The following is a 19,661-nucleotide window of genomic DNA, read 5'->3' on the forward strand; positions in this document are numbered from 1 at the left end:
GTATTTTATTTGATACCGTTTGTATTTTTATTGACATAGTGTGAACTAAGAAAAAGCCACAATAAATTCACATTTTCGCACCTAGCTTCTACAATTACTGTGCAGGGTGTCTATTTCTATCTGTCACACAAATTATCCCTCGCCTCAAGAAGTAAGTCATAAGACATCAACAAAAACAGAAATAAGACGTGAAAATTTTTTACCATTCAATTCAAAAGCAGGGCTGTTTTTTTTGTTGTTGTTTTTTTTACAATTTTGAAATGTTCTCTGTTAACAAAATTTAAATACCAACACAGGATTTTCCACTTTCCTGTAAAATACACTAATTTAAGTTACTGCACGCCATAAAAACTTTAGTTAATCAGGAACAAGAAGCATACGAAACAAGATGCAATGTGATTTGCATTTTATTCCTCAAGTATTTTTAATAAAATTAAAATTTGAAGAGTTGAGCCGTTTAGCAGATTTGTCCTCCACAATACTTTCTCCTTTTTAAACGTGTTCAAACATTATTACTGTAATTTCTCCCCCACCCTTTCCTTTGTGATTTATTTTGCTTTTCTTTTTTTTTCCCCAGTTAAAGAACAGTCTGAGAGACGAGCTATGTTTGGACCAGGGGCCAGACTCTGATAACATTCCCATCATGTATCTTTGTCATGGAATGACACCCCAGGTGAGTGAGTTTTCATTCCCAAGCCATTCTATTCTCATCTGTCAATTCAATCTCCTGAAATGGCAGCAAACACCAATCACACGGGGATCCAAAGGTCTGCAGCTGATAGTCGGAGGAACTTCATTAACTGTGATATTTTGAATAGGGGAGTTAGATTGAGCAACCTTTGCAGAATGTTGAAAGTGATTTCTGAGTAAGGTTTTGGACTCGTCTGTCCAGAGAACATTGTTTCAGCAGCCTGTGTGTAAAGGGTCCGCCTAGCACAATAAAAAGTAAAACTTTAAGCAGTAATAATGTCAGAGTTTTAAACAAGTAAATCTGCTGAGTAACAATGTTCTAATTATGTAATCTAGTGATCACACAGGGTTACAAATGTAACCCATTAAAGTAGGAACATATGTTGAGGTATCCTAATTTGTCTCACACCACAAATTAAGTTTATTACTCTCATCAGAAATAATTAAATTGGTTTTTTATTCATTTTATGTTTACTTGTATATTTGTATGTTTTTTTCCGTTTACTTTTTTTTATGATAAACACCCAAATTACCAAATTTGTCACATAAAGATAAAGGCTGCCATAGGCTGTCCCATTTTTTTTCCCATTTTCTTTCAGTAAAATCCATTCAATAATGTCTTTTTTTATATAAATAATAGTGGCTTCTTCCTTGAGGACAGCTGAACAAAAAGGCATTGCATTGATTTATTATTGTTCTCTAAGCTTTTTCCAGGTCTTTAGCTGGTAAATGGTCGATTGCACTTAACAGCTGGTTGCTAAATTAACTTGTCTGTCGCCTGCTGCCAAAAACAACCCTGAGGACCAGTAAAGCAAAAACAATACTAAAAAGGCTGTGGAGTTTCAAGGAAGTGCATATTTGAACTTTATTTTATTTATGTTTTATGGGCCTCCTAGTTCAAGTAAATGGTTTAATCTTACACTTGGTCACAGATGACTTGGAGTAGAAAACGTTATTGTCATTTTGTGAAATTTCGCCACTATGGGGAATACATTTTTTTTTAAATCTAATTCATAACATATTGAATCGTCATGATGTGTTTTGGCTTTTTCGGTTCAGTTCTTACAGCTGAAGTAGCAGAAAAGTTATGAGGGAGTAAGCGAGGCCAGTCATCTGCTCTATCAGCTCACTGCAGATTTAGACCTCTTAGTTCCAATGTGTGACTCTAGCTGTGCTTATGGCCTGCCTAATGGAGACTTCAGAAAAAACAATTTAAAAACCAGCCCATGTTTTCACGACTTTGAAATGGTCTGCAGCGTAATGAAAAGAAAACTGTCCATGTTGCATAAATAGTGCTACGAATTAAGATGTAGACTTCTATACGTTGCAGGCCTGGTATCGGGAAGAGCTTTGTCTCCTTTGTCAGTAATGTTAATAGCTTTGACCGGCACATTGACGTCTGAAACAGCGGTTTGTGCATTAATGCGTCTCTCCTTTCATTTTGCCTCTCACATGTACTCTGCTCTGCATAATCAGCAGGTACTGATAAAGGAATTGACTTGTATTGGTCAATTTTTCTCCCACTGCCATTGCTGTTTACCTACTTCACTGAATACTTCTTGCACTTTCTCTTTTTTTTCCCTCCAGGAGCAGCTTCTTTCGAACGATTTTACTTAGTTTGACCCCAGTAGATTCATACTTGAAATGTTTTCATATCCACCTCATGGATTTTTCTCAGACTCATCATGAACAGGACGGACAGAAACCCAGTAAATGTATTCAGCCTCTGGCAGAGCAGACTGCCTTCATTCCCAGTTAACTAAGATAACTAAGACCTATGGGCCATCTTTGTTCCATTTCTCCAGGGGACCAGATGATGCATTAATCTTCATCTATGACCTATGAGATGATTATGTATTAGTTTGAGTGGCTTGTTTTGCCAAATCACCTGTAAGGCTTCGTTAAAATTTTATTATGTTCCAAACATTCGATTTCTTATCAGAGAGCAAAAGAAATAGAAAATTAAACCCACTTTATTGCAATTTTTTGGGATCAGGCCCACTAGCCTGATCAGGCTAGTGGGCCTGTACTCTGCTCTGCATAATCAGCAGAGCAGAGCAACGTTCCCACTAGCCTGATCAGGCTAGTGGGAACGTTGCTCCAAGTGTTGAAGATGGCTTCACAAAGGGCATCCATTGTGTGGAACTGATGTCCATTTTTGTAAACTTCCGTTGCCATCCATCCCCAAATGTTCTCAATTGGGTTTAGATCCAGGGAACATTCAGGATGGTCCAAAAGAGTGATGTTATTCTCTTGGAAGAACTCCTTTGTCCGGCGGACATTGTGAATCGCAGCATTGTCCTGTTGAAAAACCCAATCATTACCAATGAGACGAGGGCCCTCAGTCATGAGGGATGCCCGCTGCAACATCTCCACATAGGCAGCTGCTGTTTGACGCCCCTGCACAACCTGAAGCTCCATTGTTCCATTGAAGGAAAATGCACCCCAAATCATGATGGCGCCCCAAGCTGTTTTGTTTTTGTTTTGTTTGTTTGTTTGTTGGCTGGGTTTTTTTTTTTATCAATGGAGTCAAAACCTTGGAAATCTTTTTTCTTTTTTTTTAATGGGGAAATTTGAAGGCCATCTGTCATTTTGACAGATTACAATCCACACTTATGACCAGTTTGTGCAAAGGTTCAACTTGACGCATAGAATATAGATAACTAACTAAATCAATCAAAAAAGATCCATATTTGAGCATCTGAGCATTGTTGAAGAGTTATGGAGGCTTTGGAGTGCAGCTATGGCGCCTTCAGGTCACAAACCGATGCAGCTGAGTTCACAAAGCTCACTGATGGAGAACTGCAGCAAAGAGGGCCATCTTGGGGTTTGCAAGCCTCCATAACAACCCTTAGGTTTGAATATACTCCAAAGTAACATGTTGGAAAAGTACCGCATATCCATAATTAGGTATGGAGGATGATCTATGATGCTGTGGGCATATTTCTCTTGGGGAGATTTCTTAGAGCTCAAGGTATCCTGAATTACTGAACTTTTTAAATACAGGTATTGTGGCTTCCTACAGAAAACTGCTAAGTGGTGGAGCTTTCTGAGTGTTTTAATAGGATAATCTAAAATATATGGAGAAATATAAGAATATATTAATATATTCCTATTGAAAATAATGTGCAATTTGTGAAGTTTTGTAGGACAATGCTTGATTACAGAACAATATATGAAATTACATATATTGTATCCCCAAGATTTTTTGGGGTTTGTTTTGTCATAGATCATGCTACTGCGAAAAATAAATAGAAGAAAGATAATTTATTTCAAGGCTTTTTACACGTTGTTACCATGCGCATCAAGGCTGCTGTGTGTTGCATGAGTTCATAAGTGTTTGGACACAAGCTGAGCTTTGCCTCTTCAGTTTGGAAGCTAATATTTTATTTACTGCAAATTAAAAGATTATTTTTACTTATATCTTTGGAAGAATTTCAGTTTATACAAATGAATTACTTATAGTGAGCCAAAATTCAGCCGCTGCGCTCCATCACGCTTTCAGATAATAAAGGATTTTTAGGCTGTTTGAAAGGAGTCTAGATATCTGCAGAATTTCTATTGCACATTATGAAATCATCGAGGGGAACTAATCACTTTAAAAAAAACTCTCGTCATGGTATTTGAATCAGAGGTGCACGCGTTAAACTAAGCGTGAATGAAGCAGCAGAAAGTATTTTTTTGAGCCATGCCTTCTGCTGTAATCAGAGACGGCTTAGAGAGTTGTTAGAGTACTATCGGTAAAACACATCATCCGTTCTGCATTTTCCTCTTTCAGACTGCCACTCCTTAAATTAGCCTAATGAAATTTCCCGCTCCGGTGACGATCTCTGCTTTGACTGACAGGCAGTGAAACAACTGGCAGCCTTGTTCTTCATTCAAAACAATACTTTTAAAATCAGGGTTTGTACCACAGAGGTTTAAGCTGAAAGTGTGCAGCTGGGTTAACGCTTCACAGCTGATGTCAAACTCCCCGGCAACTCCTCTGGTGCTTTCACATCTTCACACATTCATTCTTTATTCATGAGGAATACCTTCTTTTCTTTTTTTTTGCAGTTATACTCTGAACAGTACTAATCCCCATTCTGATCTTTGTTTTTTTTATTTTTTTGGTATTTCGGTTTTTCCAGTGCTAATGATTACCTCTGAGTTGTCTCTTCTTAAACAGAATGACTGAACTTCTATGTCCAAGCAGATGGGTGGATGTGGGCTTGAATACTTGATGATCACCTGATGCCCAGTGAAGCTCGATTGCTATTCGGGTTTCCTTCTCACCCTTTCACATCGATAAGAGGAGAGATGATTAAAAGAAAAATCAGATGACGGCAAATAAAAAAACAAAAAACAAAATGAAGCAGAAACAGTGGAGTAGATGACATGCCGTAGCGGGGAGCCTTGTTGAGGTGCTATTTAGAAAAGCCGTCTTTAGATGTGCTGTAGAACTACTAAAGCTGTCGCACTCGTACCGTTGGTGTCAGATCAGCTTTCTGCAAATGAAAAAGCCCAGGGGAACCGTGTTAATCATAGTTTCAGGCTAGAATAATCTGACATATTCACATCTAAAAAGATTCAGCAAGCCACACAAAGCGTGCGTGCGTGCGTGTTTTTGTACATCTCTTCTTCAAGCTGATAACTTTGTGGAACTCTGCAAGGACGCTTTGAAAGCTGCAGAAGAAAACCTGACTCATACCTCCACTCTTCCTCAATTGTATCTTTCTTAAATGAAGTTTGCGTTTCTAATGTTTGGTTTCTGTTGATTGAATCCAGATGAGAGATTTTTTTTTTTTTTTTTATCAGCCTAACTAGAAATCTTTCGTGATTAATGAGGGGTAAACAGACTTGGATTCTTGAGGGCCTCCAGCAGATATTATCATCACTCACTGATATTAGTTCTTAATAAGAAAGATTTTTCAAAATGTCTCTTATCTTTCTGACTCATTGTTAACATTTATAAATAGATGGGAGAGAGGCTGCTTTGATCTTCATTTGGAGTAAAACCGTAATGACATAATACACCCTCACGCTACAATTCTAAGGTGGTCATGATTTTGACCTACTTGTGTGAACGTGCAGACTTATGAGGGACGTTCACAGTGCTTTACAAAGGGATTATTTTTGCTTTTGTCACATTACAGCAACAAACAACTGAGAGATTATTATTGGGAAGTTCCAGGAAAACGATTGTGTTTTTATGGTATTCAAGTCTGATAAAGAAAAACCTCAAATGTTCTGCCCAGCTTACACTGACACCTGTGAATAAAATCCAGTGCAAACTTCATTTAATAAGTAAATAAAATTAATTTGGGTAATTGATCAGAGGTTTGCTGTAGAGCATCAAAGAGTAAACATTTTTAAAGAACAGGAAAAACTGCAGCGAGCGCAGGGAGCACGCTGTGGAAGTGCTTAAAGCAAGAACACGACATGAAACAAGATGCTAAGATTTAAACATCTCATGGACCACTACTCAATCCATCACCTGAAAGTGAAAAGGGTACGGCACAACTGCAACCTACCAAAAGATGGCCGCCCACCTCAACTGACAGGCTGGGAATGATGAGCATTAATCAAAGAAGTTGCCAAGATGTTGAAGAGCTGCAGAGATCTGTATCCAAGATGGGAGAATCCGTCAGCAGTTGCACCCTCAACAAATCAGGCCTTTATGGAAAAGTGGAAGGAAAAAAAAAAGCCACTGTTTAAAAAAAAAAAAGTTAGAAAAAGGTCCCATTTATAGATTAACAATACACTAAGCAAACAGATGGAAGATCAATATGTAACTTCAGCACATTAATTTTGTTTATTATTTTATTTGCAAGCCGCTGACGTGGCTCACATTTTGAATTGTCAGATGCATGGTAAGTTCATAAATTCACTGATCAACTCATTATTTGTTGACCGGAAAACTAGTTTAGAATGAAGCAAAACCTGGGAGTTGGGCCTTTGCTGCACTGGAGGTGGTTCATCTTTAACTGCCTGTTTTTATCTCTAATATTCAATCTGCCTGTGCTATCAAATACGCAGTGACTGTCTCAGCTTGTAACTGAAAATTAAGTCTTACAAATGTGCCAATGTTTCATGTTCAAAGACTAAAAAACATAAAAGCTTTTGTGGGTTTGTTTGACACCTGTCTGGAGACGAAGTCTTGCTGGTTGATGAACAGGAACAAACTATTTCCACTTTACATCTTGTGAATTTTAGAAAATGCATCCAATGAGCCAGAAGCAAATTTCAGGCCACTTTCAGCAGTATGGATGGTGATATTTTTGACAATCTAATATGGAATTGCTTTGTAACTCAGTCAGTGTAATAGAAATTTTATCTGTGCCTCAATGTTGTCGCAGCTCCTCTGAGAAAATTGGTTCGTGGCTCGATCAATATAGTCTGAAAATTAGACCTTTAAGGTTATTTGTCAGGGAAACGCTGTTCCGTGTTGCTATATGTGTTTATTTCGCAGTTCTGTTTTCCTTAAGACCAGTTAGAAAACCTACAACACCACGGATTGTTTCATCTCCAGGAACAAGCACGTAAGGTGTCTGATGCTGATCTCCTATAAAAGCTCCAGACTGAATTGTGTCAGGAAGTGCATTAGCCGGCCTTGGAGCCAGAGAGGCTGAGCAGCGGTAATTTACCAGGATATTGAACTGGTGGGTTCCAGTGCAAATGAGCAAGCTGCCAGAAATCTTGTAGCTCCATTTGCTTTGCGGGAGGCTAAAAACCAAGCAGCTTGAACAGGTTTAATGTAGCCTTACACTTTAAAACAGTGTTTCTTGGGATAGAGAGAAGCGTTTCCCCCGTTAGACGTTTCTTGCGATAAAGAGATTTGTCGTTATATACGCGGACAGGTAGATACTGCTTAAAATGGAGTTATTAAAGTGGGGAGTTGATTTTAGTGTTTTGCCTCCAAACTAGAAACTTTTCCTCTTCTTTGACCTTTTGGACTTTCTAAAACTGTATTATCTGACCAAGACTGACTGGTTTCTGTCTTTTCATGATTTGAGAAAAGAAATCCCAATCACAGCCGCCACCTGGCCATCCAACTCCTCTTTTATTCATACAGAATCTGATTCTAAAAACAAATAACTTTCGTAAAAGACTTTTGTACAGGCTTACTGAGATTTTTTTTTAAAAACAGCCCAAGGCATAGCCAGCAGTGAAATATACAAAAACGCAGCTGGTTAATATTTCAGCCCTTTAAAATGTACATTTTAGAAAATGGAAATATTTCAGGTTGCTGAAGTTATGACTGAAGGGATCAATTTCCAACCTGACAACCTCTGCAAAGCAATTAAAATGAAGCCCAGTATGTTGGTGGGAGATGCAATAAAAACATCTCCTGTGATGTTTCACAACATGGATATATAGCCACATATTCCTTTCATGACATTTTGTTCTAAAACAAATTTACATTGGATGATTTTACATTACAATTATAAATACATGGCATTACATCACTGTTCTGTACCAGCACCCATTTCACAATATATAGATTTTTTTAGATGAGCTAATTGATAAATAAAATCTAAGGTGTGTGTGGAGTGCTCTTTGGCTGCCGACTTGGAGTCATGCTGGTAATGCCAACATTAAGCAGTGCATTTTCTGTTTCAGAATGGGGAGGGGAGGCAGTTGTCAATGCAGCATTTTTTTTCAGTGCAGGATTGTGGTTGGGTTTTCACTCTGCTAAGAGGGCCAGGAATTATACATATAGTATGCATAGATATTGGTAAGTATCATCCAGATCAGTCAGATTAAATATCAATATTGACCCTAATTTTCATAATGGTGCATGATAGAGCAAATATTTTGTCTATCTTGTAAAAACTCAATAAAACATGTTGAAATTTGTGCCTGTAACTTGACTAAATATTTAGGGGATGTGAATAATTTTTAGACATTATAAATGCACGTCATCGTCTATCCCTCCCCAGCCCTTCTACTCCCTCTAATCCTCCTTTCATTCAGACCGAGCTCTAATTATGTTCTTGGACATTCTTGCATCCATAATGTTTCTGTTGTCTCCTTGCCATCACAGCAGATGGTCTTTAGGCAAACACCTGCGCTTTGTCTCTCTCGACATTTACAGCTGGCAGTAATAAGCTTACCAGCAGCCTCGGACAAGGAAAAGTCACTCTCACAGCAAGAAGCAGCAGCAGCCACTGGTTACTCTGTCTGGCCACACAGGCTCAATTATTTCATTATCTGTAAGGGAGCAGGAAGGCAATGAAGTGTGATGGTGATTTTCATCTTCTTTTCCTTTAACAATTCTGTTCCGTTTAACAAAAGATGAAAATTAAAAACGCGACAGTAGATCAAGCAACAAAAAAAAACAGAAGCATAAAGAAGAAAGATAAGAATGGAAAAATACCCTCATAAAAGTCTCCCTCTAGGAGGAACCAAATAATACTCCAACACTGCAAGGACATTTTTATTTAGGAAAGACTGAGGCTTGACCTCATATGGCAAATTCTGCTTTTAGGGTTGTTATCAGTTAACATATCAAAGATTTCCTACATCATACCTGGATTTTCCCAAATTGCTTAAAGACATTGAAATTTTCGTCAACTTTAATCTTAATGACTTTTATTCACAAAAAAATGGGTCTTGTGTCTTTATTCAATCCATGTTAATATTTGGTTTCAAGAATATGAAAAGTTGATCACCTGGTTTTTAGCTTGGTAAAAACCAACCCTTTGCTTTGTGCAGAGGGTCTGGACCCTCGGTATTGAGAAGTGATTGCTTGCTGGAGACGTGGACTCCGTCCCAGACAGAGCACCGAAGGGAGAGGATAACCCAGCAGAATTGCTTAGGCGTGAATTTGGCCAGGCTACCTATTTTTACGAACTTGGATTCAGAGTTATTACAATCTGCTATTTGGGAATCCACAAAAGTCCGAAAAGATGCCTCGACCAGATATAAGCTTTTAGATTTTTTTTTTTTTTTTTGATTTTCAATCTCTTTAAATTCACCATCATTGACAGAAATCAATTGTAACTTGTGTAGCTTTTGCAGTTTTTACAGCAGTTGTTATAAATTCTCTGGCTGCAGAGTGAAGCGAGTCTACAGAGAGGTGGAGAATTTGTTTGGAAATATAACGGCACAGAGCGGGGCTTCTACGATCCAGTCCTTGGGGGTGGATGTCTTGCACCATTTAGACGGTTTTCTTCAGCACACCTGAGACAATGAGGCCATTAGCAAAATTCTGGAGAACTTGGCTGCATACCGAGGAGATAATTCAGCCATTTGATTCAGGTGTGTTGGACAAGAGGCCCGTCTAAAAGTGTCAGGTCATCAGACCTTCAGACCTGGGATAGATGGATTCACTGCTCTGAATTTCAATTGTTTTTTGTGATTTTTTTTATACAGCTGTTTCTTACTAATACTGATTTCACCCGATTTTAATTACTCTTCAGGACCAACGATGTAAAACCCTTTTAGAATGACATTTAAAATGGCTTTTTTTCTGACCTTGTGAGCAGAAAATGTTTTTATATTTAGGAGCACAAATATGGGAGCATGTGGGAGTGAATGTCGAATGCTTTAAAACAGGATGTACTATATCGCAAGATCAAACTTTTGTTTAAAAAAAGAACTAAAACCAAACTCAAGTATTGTTTGACTTTCATGTTGTGCGAGTAAGCAGCCCAGTCGACAACAGCAGAAGCCATTGTGGTGCACAGCCTGTGGGGCCAATTTAAGAACTTTTCTTGGTTCAACAACTTAAATGCTCTGTCAGAGCTGTGATGCTGTCAAATCTGAACATGCCTTTGGAGGGTTCAGGCTCAGAATCATCACAGTTTTCTTCAGTATCAAAGCAATCCAGTGATGGCTGTCATTGCAAACAAAAGCTATTAAAAGATAAGTCGGCATAGCTTTGAAGCAGCCTTCCATGCGGTGCTTTTAAATCTTTCCTGATGTTTTTGTGTCTACTGTTCTGAGGCGGAGACAAATTTGTTTTCAAACTGACTCCAACCAGCCCGACCTCCGTAGAGCCATCTGGAAGAATAAACTGTGTTTTGTGATCCCTTTCTTAAACATAATGAAAAATCCTAATATTGTGTGTTTGCCTGAAATCAGGCTGTTTTCTTTTTCACATCTGCAGCTTTTACTGTTACAGCTGAAAATTATTTTTAATAAGGGGAAGGATTAGAGTCGATGTTAATATTACTAATGTTTTCTGTGAAGGGTCCCTTCACAGAAAATTTTATTTCCAAGCCAGTGGAAGTGTCTTTGGGATCCCACAACACCAAGGCCTGAGAGTACAAACAGGAAATGTTCATATTTTCATCACACAGTTGCATAATTTTCTATTTTTAAAGAGAAAGGTGAACACCCAAGCAGTTGTACAGGGTTAAAATGTTTTAACAATCCAAATTCTCTACAAGCCCCTTTCACGCTTAAACTAGAGTGCTGCTTTCCTCATAGAATTATGCTCCCACCTTCAGTAGCGCACACACCTCCAAATTGTACCCGTGATCGAGTATGCTAATTGGTGAGAGACCAAAGGATGTTTTTGAGTAAAAATGAACAAAATTAAGCTATCAATGGAAAAACCTTTCTATTGATGAGGTTGGGGAAAGATGCAGAAGCAGCTCCTAGGATTTATAATAAACTTCCTATAGGGCCAAACTCAATAATATAATTCAGGCTGTACGATTACCTCACATTGATTGGTAAAAAATGTCCATCCTCACATCCTACGTTAATTCAGGTACAGAAGAAAGCTTCTATAAAACATCTTTCATTCACCATTAAAGTTCTAGACAATTTCAAAGAAATTATGCTGACACCTTGACCCTGATGGGGCCCACTGGGCTCAAGCTTTTAGCATGTGTTTCTTTGAAATGGCCTGGAGAGATTCTGCTGATTCATCTCCTTCAAGTATTTCAGTTTAAACCTCGACTCTGTATTGTTGGAAAATATCTTCCTAATATCTGCTTTACACCCCGACAAGAATGATCAGTGCACGACTCTGCAGGTGCTGTTGCAGAGCGTAAGCCTGATGCTTGCGAGGTGTGGGCACTCAGTTGTAGGAACCATGAAGCAAATGCACCTCTCAAAAAATAATTAAAATAACCTGCTATGTCGCATCAACATTATTTTAGCGACGTAAAATAATGTTACAACTCTAAACATTATTTACATTACGGTTTAAGTAAGGTCCAGGACATATTATACAACTTCCTGGACTAAAGAAATACAAAAAATAAAAAAAAATCTTCACATCTTTTGCATTTTGACATTAGAGCACCATAAAACCTCCTTGAACGATAAATACCTGGTCAGTACAATCACTTCCAATTTATTACAGTCAGTCACCCGAGATAAACCAGAAGGGCCAGATTAGATCATCAAACTGTAATTCTTTCATGACTGCGGGAAGATTTCCCTTTAATCGAAATGTCATCTGCTCACGTTGGACTTAAGCACCACAAATCCACCTAAAGCTGACAGCTCCTGTGTTGTCCACCCTTGTTAACATGTACATCTGTCAGGAGAGATTGTTATCTGTCAAACAAAGCTCAGTGCTAATCTTTCTATTATCAGATGTAAGTCACTGTGACAGGAGAAGAGACGGAAGAAAGCTTCCTGTTGGATCTGTAGAGAAAAGCGAGCTTAATCACCTGCATCAGCACACATGCGTACACCAACAATTAAGCCCTTGTCCAAAGTCGTTCACACATTCTTAGCGAACTGTGTGCGCATTCAAGCAATCAGATTCATCGGTGTGAACTATTGTCTGTCTCAAGGAGTTTTTAAATGCAGGCTGAAAGGTTCTGTGGCTGTTTCACAGTGCAATAATGGCTCCTATCTAGAAATGTCTTGTTCCCGTAAGACGGTCATCATTCTCATCAATTACCTCCTGTGAGCCCTCACACACACACACGCACACACACACCGAGTCAGAGTTTCTGTTTGTTCTATTCTGTCACCTCTCTGCTTACTTTTTCACCCCGATTTAAACTTTTTCCGCTTGAACAGATTTCATGTTGTCCTTGATCCTTCTCTGTTCTCGTTACTCATCTTTTTTTTAATGACAGACTCAGCTAGATGCATCACATATCTCACGTTTATTTTAATGAAAAGGTTTCAAGTTACCTCTCCAGGCTTGAAAAGTGGGTCAACACTTGCATTCATATTGTCTCCTTATGTTTCTTTTTTTTTTCCAGGTATCTAAATATTTTCCCTAATTTTTAGCCTGAACCTATTTTTCTCTGCTTTCTCCTCCTCTACGCTTTGCCACTCCTTCTTTTTCCATTCCTTTTTGTTCTTCGTCCTAATTAGAACAGCTCCTGGATTTTTGTTTATTTCTAAGATGAAAAGTGGAAATAATGTGGAGTATGTTGGTTAATTTTGCAGGTGAAAAAAGAAACACACAATTAGCATTCAGAAATTAGCCTACTTTAAGAGAACCTCCTGTGGCTAACATTGATGAACCCCAAATCTCTTTAAATATATAGGTTACTTCAACATTGTTTTTTGTTTTTTTGTGCAGTGATGATGGATGTGATCTTTGTTTAATCTGGTGCCTGTAATTTAGCAAAATGTAAGTTCTGACAAGAAAAGATACCAAAATTATCCCTTTTGTTTTAGCTGAGTAATAATTTGAGCCAAACTGGAATTGATACTGATTTAGATGGTAATTATAAATTTCTTTCTTCTTCTTTTTTTTTTGTTGTTAAAATTAGGATTCCAGAATACAAGTAAAACTCTCTGATAATTTGTAGATGATTTTTTGTATTGGTGCACTTAACATTTTACAGGTCTTTTCAAGCAAAGACATTAGTTTTCTGCCTGCAAGGAGAGTTTTGTTAAGCTTCAACGTGTGTGTCCTAGAATGTAATTGGGGTTCAGAAGGGTCTTGTTTGTCTGTTCAATGTGTTGCCATCTTGTCAAATTTATTGGACTACTGGCAAAAGATTGACAGCCTGCTTACACATTGCGAAACTACTTAAATATTAATAACAACACATATTTTTCCTGAAGGCCTCTGGCGAGCATTTGCACCGAGTCGAAATGTTCTCCTTTACAGAACAGCCCAGTTAATGCATGTTTTGACATTATGTGCAAACCTGGCCATGTTTGCCTTCCTGCCTGATTAATGCGACGTAGCCACACCTCAGTATGCCCTAATCCTTCACAATAAGGGCTTTAAACATACACGCTAAATATCAAATGCGTATTTAAAAACTACTAAAATTTGAACCATAAAAATGATTTAGAAAAAATTAAAACAGTATTTTGTCCCTATTAATTACCTCTAGTAAAGGAAAGTTGATCAATTCAAACACATACCTGTCTGCTCATTTGCACCGACAATTTGCATCGGTCATTTCTTTCTCTCCCCGACTATGAGAATGTGTTTCATGCTTTGATTTCACCCCAATCCGACAACTTTGCCGGCCTGTGTTTTGGTGTTAGTCGTCCTGTGAATTTGTGTCTGCAACTTGTTGAAAAGTCTCCAGCTCAACTTCTGACAGGAGCAAGAACACCCCATTGTTTTAGTTCTTTTGTACTGGCTACCTCTCCATTTATTGTAGAAATACATATAAAATGTAACAGTTTTGACATCATTAAATGGATTTCCTCTCTCCTACCTGTCAGATCATAAAGCTCATAAAATTTGAGCCAGGAAAATGAAGTCTCAACTCTAAAAAAAGAAAAAAAGAAAAGTCTGTGAGGTTCTGGCAAGCAGGTGTTCTTGGTTGTAGTTAAATGCAGGTTGAGGGATAGAGGAGCTCATAGGATTACACTTGTTTTCTAAGATGCCTTCACAATTCTTATTAATGTAGTTATTTTTGCAGTAAATAGTGATTGTGCAGAAGGTAACTAAAAACACAAACATGTTTAAACATGTTTTCTTTACATTTATCGCTGTAGAATAAAATACACTTTCATTGTTAAACGGAATGGACTTTGCTCACTTCCTCAACTGACTGCCATTTCGTCTTCATTGCATTTTCATCCATAGTTAAACTGAACATTACTTGCTAAATTTTTTAACCTGCTTTCAAGCAGCGTTTATGTTTATGTTATGCCATAGATGTCTGACTAACCTGCGAATATGGTTTCCATTATATCTGAAGTCCATGTTGTGTTGTTTTTGCCTTCATGTTGGATTAGCAGAGCTGTGAATCCATGAGTGCTCGTGTTTCTCTCCCAGTGCTGTTGCAGGAAATGGGATGGTTAAAATGCACTCAGGCTGCATCCCTGGAGATTAAGCCAGTGCTCAGCAGAAAAATGTAACTTGATAGCTGAATTATTAATACAAACAGACAATAGATGCTGTAGATGAGCAATAACACTGAATTCTACAAAACTGCAAATTAAAATCAGTGCGTCTTACTTTTTTCTTAGTTTTGCTGGTCCTGTGATTTACTTACGTCTTTTTTTTTTCTTTGCAATTCATGACACATTTTTTGACTGATGCGGTGAATGTTAATTCACACAGTCTGTAAGTTGTAATTTAGATTTTGAGCAACGAGTGTGACAAATTTCAGAACTGATAGCCAACTGATGTAGGACAACATTTCCCAAGAGTGCTTCCAAAAATGTCCTTTTCTGAATTTTTTTTACATCTGTTTGCAATAGGTAATGGTACAACGCAAATTAATCCAAATCAGACATTTTCTTCAGTGGTTATCTAGTCAATCTAAATTAAGTATGAGTGATGTGATAGTAGCTCAGAATTAGCCACAGGTTTTTTATGTGCAAAAATGATTTCAGGTCATTTCTTCAACACCCAGAAACAGATCCACTATGAAGACAAAGTGTAGCTCACTTCCTTTTGTGAAAGCATCTTAAGTTTTTTTTTTTTCAATTTTACCTAAAACATTTGCATGGTATAAAAAGCCCTGAAGGTCTGCCGGGAGACCAACGGGACTCGACACGAAGCCCCGGAGGCAGGGGTGGATCTACTGGGGTGGCAGTTGCCACCCCAAATGAGAGCCTTGCCACCCCTGTTGCCAGCCCCAGCTGGCAACTATGAATTCAATAAAGAGTTATGTCAAATCGGACATTTAGCGCATTGAACTCTTTTTTTCGATAACATTGAATGCAACACAACGTAACTTGACACCTACTGCTAAGTAGCGGCAAGAGCGAGAGAAGGACAGGGCGCGAGGCAGCAGCATTGATGGATATATGTTACTGGACTCGATATTACATGACTTATCGTAAGTCACATACTCGCCATTGCTGTCCATTGAGTCATTTTACATAATGAACAAAATACATTAAGTATTATCTTTATATTTCTTTGAACAATATCCCACAATAAAAAAAATATGCCCAGAAAAACTTCCTTCCTCCTGACTCCCAGTCACGTCTGTCTCCCAGCAGAATGTGTACTTCACCAGCTCCCAGCAGATCCACCTCGGCGTTCTCAGTCCAACCATCGACGATGACGACAACAAGTGTCTGGTGGATGTGAACAGCAGGCCCAGGCTGCTGGAGTGCAGCTACGCAGCCACCAAACACATGAAGCTCACCTGGACTTTCGCTCAGGTGAGTCTCGGCAGCAGCCCTCAGATTTCTACCTGGTTTAAAAATGTTGGCTCCTTCATTTAAAATGACCACTGTGCTTCCATCTGACTGGATTGCTTACTGGCACTTTGCAAGAAGCTGCTACTTTCTGTTTTCTGTCTGCCTTGCCGAGCAGTGTTAATGCTTTAAATAATTAAATTGGATTCTGGCCTCTTCCTCTCCAATTTGTTTCCGACTCGAGGCGCCCCCCCCTGGTTTTGTCAGAGCACAGATCATTCATCTGCCGTTTTATGTGACAGGCGTTTTAAAAGCACATCTGCCTCCGTTGGATAATGAGCTTCCACACGTCCACAGTTCCAGGCTTATAACAACCCTCACTTATTTCATTATCTTCACACTTTTAATGTTGACTTAAAGTGTGACATATTAGTTGAGGGAGCTGGATAATTAGTAACAAGAAGAAACTGCTACATTTTAGCTCTGGGTTGTTTGCACTTGTACACATTTTTCTGTATATCTTGTGCCTTATTTTTTTGCCTGTTGTTCAGATTGGAAAAATTACTTTACAATCATACCGACAATTCATCTCTACCCCCACTGAACCTCCAGCATCCTCAGATACGATACAACCTCACCTTTCTCTGGCGCTTTAGGTCTTTCAGTTTCCGTGGTTTCTGGGCAGACTGGCAGGGGAATCAGCCTCTAATTAGCATCAGCCTGAATCAGAGAGATTCTCACTTTCAATTCACGTCCGGAGTCTAAGTAAAGAGACCCATTAGGCAAAACCCCACGGGGTTTTTTTTATATTCAAAAGAAAACTCAATTTTCTTCATGAAAAGTTTGAAGAAGTTAAATAACGCCCTGAGACGGAATGAGTTCTACAAGAGCAGATGAAAGTTTAGATGTCTAAAAAGTTTTAAATGGATGAGAGGAGTGCTATGAATGAGTAGTGTGAAGTTTGACCACTTTTACCAGGTCAAATGTATTTACCTTTGTAAGTACAAGAAAACTTTCCCTTCATCTTTTTGATTATCTGATTGGAAGAGCTGAGCCAAATATTGTGGGGGGGTTTTCTTTTTCCTTTTGTTGTGACCAGATGTTATGTTTTACTAATAAGTTACTTCACATATTTTTAGTTTTGGAAATAGAAATAGGTTTTCTCATTAAGTGAGTTGCATTTTTTTTTTTTAATTAAACTGAAAACTAAGCTTTTATTCAGTTTCCCTTATTTATTTTTTTTAACCTGGTACAAAATAAAAGATTATATAAGAATAGAAAATGGGGTTAGGATTAAGATGTGTCCGAGTATAATAGTCTCTAGCGGGCCAGATGTGAAATTGTCAGCATCTCTAGAAGGATCCTTTTCATGATCATCTTTTCCTTTGCCTTTTTATTTTTATTTTTTACTTTTATCAATTATTAAACTGGACTTATATAATCACAAGTACATTGTAGCCATGGTCAATCACAAGCATAATGCTCAGCCACAATCAGCGATTATATGGCTTACTCTCATTGTGCAAGACAAGATTTCCTTTAAACATGAATCACAGGGGGGTCACACAGTGCAGTGGTCAGAGCGGGCGTCCTGTATACAGAGGCTACAGACCTCAGCATGGCGGTCACAAGCTTGACCGCCACGTCGAGGCGGCAAAGACATTCGCTTCCTTTGCCGCATGTCTTTGTCCCTTCTCTCTGCCCCCTTCCTATCGGATTACTGTCAAATAAAGGCCACCAGTCCCGACAAATTTATTGAAAAAAAGGAAAAACAATCACAAAAGGTCAAACCAGACCAGAGCATTTTAAAGCCACATTTAATTAGTTTATTTGGAGTTGGTCCTGAATTGTCCTCATCAGGTCAATGAGAAACAAAATCTATGGCCAAACAAATCATTTTTAGTTTGGCTTACGAGTCTCTGTGCCTTTTCTTTCAAGGTGTGATGGTTGTGGTTCTTAGCTAAGTCAGCACACTCATAGCAGTGTGTGTGTGCGTGTGCGTGTGTGTGGGGGGGGGGGGTGCGTGTGTGTGTGTGTGTAAAATTAAGCATTGCTGCCATTTTTAAAGCCTTGTTGCTTTTCATTTCAATAGCATGAGAAGATTCACTGCAAAAAAGACACAAAGAAAATAATTGTTGTATATTTAACACTGTATCATGCACAATTTGATTACCAGACAATAAAGTATTTTGCCACACGACCACTACTATCCCCAGAAATCCCTCATATGTCTTTATTGTTATGGATAGTAGAACAACTTTGACTAAAGTGATGAGCAATGATTGTATGATAACATTAATTAATGAATCACATGTCAGTGCCAAGGCTGGTCACTCCTGCACTATGCTGTCTGCATTAATGCCACTCAATCCCTTTGACTTCCCAAATTCTTGAAATTGAAAGTGAAACTGACAGGTTGACATATGCCATGACTAATTTAGTCAATCATTATCTGATCACTTGAGGGCACATGTGCAGTGTTGGAATTTCATTCCCAAGCTTTTAGAATATTGTTATGGAGGCCCTCAGGGGACAAAGGTGGAAAAACGCAAGAACAAAACTTGGCTTCTTGGGTGCTTCAGATACGCCTGGCAGCCCAAACGCAGACTGCTATACAACAATGTTTCTCTCAAAATTATTAATAAGCACAAACCACTGAGGGTGAGGGTATTCTGCATACCCTCACCCGATTTTCAAAACTGTTTCATAAAATAGTTTTAAATAATAAAAACATTATTTTACAGAGCTCTACAGCTGATCTTTAGGCTGTAGGCAACGCATAGCAGCTCTGCTTAAAAATGAATGAAGCCTATAGCTAAAAGAAATAGAAGTTGGATGGATTTCTGCAGACAGAGGAGGAGGAAAGCTAAAAATGGAGATAGATGTTTTTGATAATAAAAAAAATAAAAAAAACTGGAGTGTGGGCAATGGAAGAAAAAAAAACAAAGGTTTTTTGACCATGATGAAAAAGAAATGAAGCAAACCAGACCACGGGCAGCATCTGATGTGAAGCAGGCAGTCTGAATTATTAACAAACAGATTTTTTTAAATATTAAAGTCAATTTAATTCTAACAAAGCAGATATCAGAAGGGGAAAAGGATGGAAAAAAAGGGGAAGGAAGTGAGAAAAAAAGAAATTCAAAGAAACATTACAGACAGCTGGGTAAATCCTCAAATTTGTACTAACTAGTGTTTACTATTGACATGATGCCCATTGCATCTTAGTTGTTCTGCTTTTTATTAGGTTGTTAATGGCCAGAACCTACTCTTTGGACGGCCAATAAAAAGTTTCATTTCACAGTGTTGAGGAGTTTGTCACTGTTGGTTAGATTTACAAGAGAGTAAAGCAGCAGAGTCAGAGTGCACCGTCAGGCCGTCCAGCATAGAGCCTAATCAGCAAAAATTGTCGGCTTTCAAATGAAGTCAAAGCGTTCGCATCGAGTGAAACAGCAGTTTCTTTTTTTATTCTACTACACTAAAAGGGGACGCAGCAATAA

The 19,661-nt window shown here is 38.3% G+C and overlaps 1 protein-coding gene across 3 annotated transcripts in view; it reads left to right on the forward strand.

Moving 5' to 3' along the window:
• LOC103466266 (polypeptide N-acetylgalactosaminyltransferase 18-like) overlaps positions 1 to 19,661 on the forward strand; it is a 161,125-nt gene that overhangs the window by 127,653 nt on the left and 13,811 nt on the right. For 2 of the 3 annotated variants that reach the window (XM_008411739.3, XM_081607973.1), the window contains exons 9-10: positions 578 to 673; positions 16,021 to 16,188. In XM_008411739.3, the coding sequence (XP_008409961.1) occupies positions 578 to 673; positions 16,021 to 16,188 (264 nt within the window). The remainder of the gene's footprint in view (positions 1 to 577; positions 674 to 16,020; positions 16,189 to 19,661) is intronic. The other variant, XM_008411740.3, reaches the window with a different exon arrangement.

This window comes from Poecilia reticulata, chromosome 6, assembly GCF_904066995.2.
Source record: "Poecilia reticulata chromosome 6, P_reticulata-male-v2, whole genome shotgun sequence".
NCBI classification, from domain to species: Eukaryota; Metazoa; Chordata; class Actinopteri; order Cyprinodontiformes; family Poeciliidae; genus Poecilia; species Poecilia reticulata.